Source organism: Centruroides sculpturatus, unplaced genomic scaffold (assembly GCF_000671375.1).
Source record: "Centruroides sculpturatus isolate CEXI.00-Female unplaced genomic scaffold, Cexi_2.0 scaffold2295, whole genome shotgun sequence".
Classification (NCBI taxonomy): Eukaryota; Metazoa; Arthropoda; class Arachnida; order Scorpiones; family Buthidae; genus Centruroides; species Centruroides sculpturatus.
Window position 1 is genome coordinate 49,091 of NW_019386443.1, and position 2,956 is coordinate 52,046.

The 2,956-nt window shown below is 28.9% G+C and overlaps 1 protein-coding gene across 1 annotated transcript; it reads left to right on the forward strand.

Annotated features, from left to right (window-relative positions):
* Positions 1 to 1,163: 1,163 nt before the first annotated feature.
* LOC111614982 (membrane frizzled-related protein-like) lies at positions 1,164 to 1,872 on the forward strand. The gene is made up of 2 exons (XM_023356354.1): positions 1,164 to 1,315; positions 1,533 to 1,872. Exons 1-2 carry the CDS (start codon positions 1,224 to 1,226, stop codon positions 1,765 to 1,767), a joined length of 327 nt encoding a protein of 108 aa, XP_023212122.1. The 5' UTR covers positions 1,164 to 1,223; the 3' UTR covers positions 1,768 to 1,872.
* The last annotated feature ends 1,084 nt before the right edge of the window (positions 1,873 to 2,956 follow it).

Here is a 2,956-nt window from a genome sequence, read left to right on the forward strand (position 1 = left end):
AAAATTTTTTTTTTTTTTTTTGTTACTTTACTGTTAGCCAAGAGAGAGAGCTTACATTCTTTTGTGTGAGGTTAAATACCTTGATTGATCGAATCGGCTTGATCAAAGTCTTGGAATTGTAAAATGTTCTGATGACAGAGAGGAGAGGTTTCCTGGTTGGGTAGGTTAGGCTGCTTGAGGTTACAGTTCACAATCAAAAAGTTCATTTCTAAGGTGTCTATGGCAAAGGTCAGTCGAATGGATCAGCGATGGAACACTCACATGGAAAGGAGGAGGTCGGTGAACTTCCCTTTCCAGGTGAAAAAAAAAAAAGATGAACATCGGAACTCGTCAGTTTCAATGTTCATCTTTTTTTTTTGGGGGTTCCAAGTTTTTTTGGGGGGTTCCTATCCCTTGATTTCGATGCCTGTTTTTGGCCATGTTAATTTTTTTTTTGACCAATAGGTGAATTTTGAATTAAAGTTCCTGGTGATACATACATTTGGAAGATGTGTCACCTTGGGAAAGGAAGTAGATCCGGGGAAAGATACGATTACATTCTTCCAGTTTTTTTTTGGTGTTGGGAAAATTTTTCTTTATATAATAAGCATTAATTTAAACAAATTTGATATATTTTGTTGCAGTTAATTAAAATTTCCATTTTTTCCAGTCTCTCACAAATAAAATGATGCAGAACTTTGCTCTTTTTCAGCCTTTATTTGCTGAAAGTCAGTGTTCATTTAATAGATATGTATACTTAAAAAAGATAAAATACCACTTATTGGACTGGAATGATATAGTAAACACTTCAATCAAAAGCCTTAAATTATTTTCCAGTAATGTTTAATTCAAAAAACTTTTGTCGACTAACGTTTAATCATAAAAACTTTTTTGAATTAACCCTTACTGGAAAATAATTTAAGGCTTTTGATTGAGGTGTTTATTATAGATGTGTATTGAAATTTATAAACTTTAGCAGATATTAAAATATTTAAATATCTGCTAAAGTTTATAAATTTCAATATAAGTAGGTACTGTATATATTTAATAATTTTCAGTGTTATTTTAAAGTGGTGACTAATTTCATACTGGAAGTTTTTATTTTAATTGTATTTATGTGTTTTTAATTATTTAAATATTATTTTAGCTTATGAGTACATAATTAATTATTCTCATGTTGTAAAATTATTAATTTAAATTTAGGCTGTGGTGGAATCTTAACTGAACCTAGTGGAACTTTTGAAATGAAACACGCTGCTTTTAGTAATACAAGGAATTTTATGATTGAATGTGTATGGTCTATAACTGTAGAAACAGGAAAAGTTATTGAATTAAGGTAAAGGTATTTTATTTTTACAATGAAATTTAAATGAAATATTCTGCTTTGTGATAAAAATAATTTGAACATGATAATGTTTCTTCATTAGGCAAATTATTAATTAATTAATTCTACTTATCACTAGTCTAACTTCGTATTTTTTTACTTCATTTAATTTTATACATGGGTATAATTCTTTTAATTACTATAACAAATTCTATCCTTTTATTTATAGGTTTTTGAATTTTCAACTTGATGATAATTTTTGTTATGAAGATACTGTTTTTATTTATGATGGGAGTAATCGAGATTATTCAAAATTATTAGGAAGATATTGTGGAACTGAAATACCACCTATTTTCAAATCAACTCAAAATTCTCTTACTGTATATTTCCGAAGTTATGAAGGTGCTAATGATAAAGGTTTCAAAGCTGCTTATAGGACAACTTATGGTAAGACATTTTATTAATTAGTTACAGGGTAATTCAAAGATGTTTGTAAATAGTTCATCTTGTTATACAGTCACTTATAAATCACAGAATATGATATAAGTGATACATTTATATTTAACTAAATGCCAGTGGCGTGCCATCATTGGAGGTTGTGGAAATGCCACTTCCCTTGTATTTTCTAAAATATAAATACATATTGTGCGATTATTTTTGTATTTTAACATACTTTGAATTACTTAAAATTAATATTTTATTATAACTGCATTATGTGTATTTTATTACAGATTTCTATATGCTATGTATTGCAGCACCATCTGTAGGAACTATAAAATGTATATAGTTGGTAGTGCATCTGCGCAACACATTCTGTCCTGTATCATCTTGTTCAATAAAGTGTGCTCTGTTACTTGTATCCATGAGAATCCATGTCCATCTTTTCTTATCTATTTTTGTGATTACTCAGGATTTATTTCTTCATAATTTGAAGTTTGGACTATTTACAAAAAGTCAAAATTAACTTTTGAGTCCATCTTTATCCTTATTACACTACCATAGAAGTAACAGTCACAAAAAATTTTTTGCTTTGAAGAACTCTTCTTAAAACACAGGTAAAAATTGGTAAAAAAAAAAATCCCAATGGTTAAAAAAAGATCAAGTGTCAGCCTTTCTCTGTAGGTTTCTGACACTTTTACAATTAAAAACACAATTTTTTAACCATTGAGATTTTTTTTACCAATTTTTACCTGTGTTTTAAGAAGAGTTCTTCAAAGCAGAAAATTTTTTGTGACTTTTACTTCTATGGTAGTGTAATAAGGATAAAGATGGACTCAAAAGTTAATTTTGACTTTTTGTAAATAGTCCAAACTTCAAATTATGAAAAAAAATTTTCTTATCTAATTCCAACGACCATACATACCACTATACATGTGAAAAACAACGATAAGATTGCTATTGTATATTCAAATATAAATTCATGTATTCATGAAGTGCTGTATTGTTGAATATAGGACAGCTTCCACAGTAAAAATATCTGAATCATGTAAAGCAGAATTTACAAGCATTCTCACATGCACTTTACAGAGCACCAACCTCTGGCAGTTTAGCTGGTGGCTGCTACACACCAAAATATTGTATAATGCTTCCAATGATTCTATCCCTTAGCCACTGGTAGGGAGCTATTTGACTAAGTGAATTGTTTTAAGATTT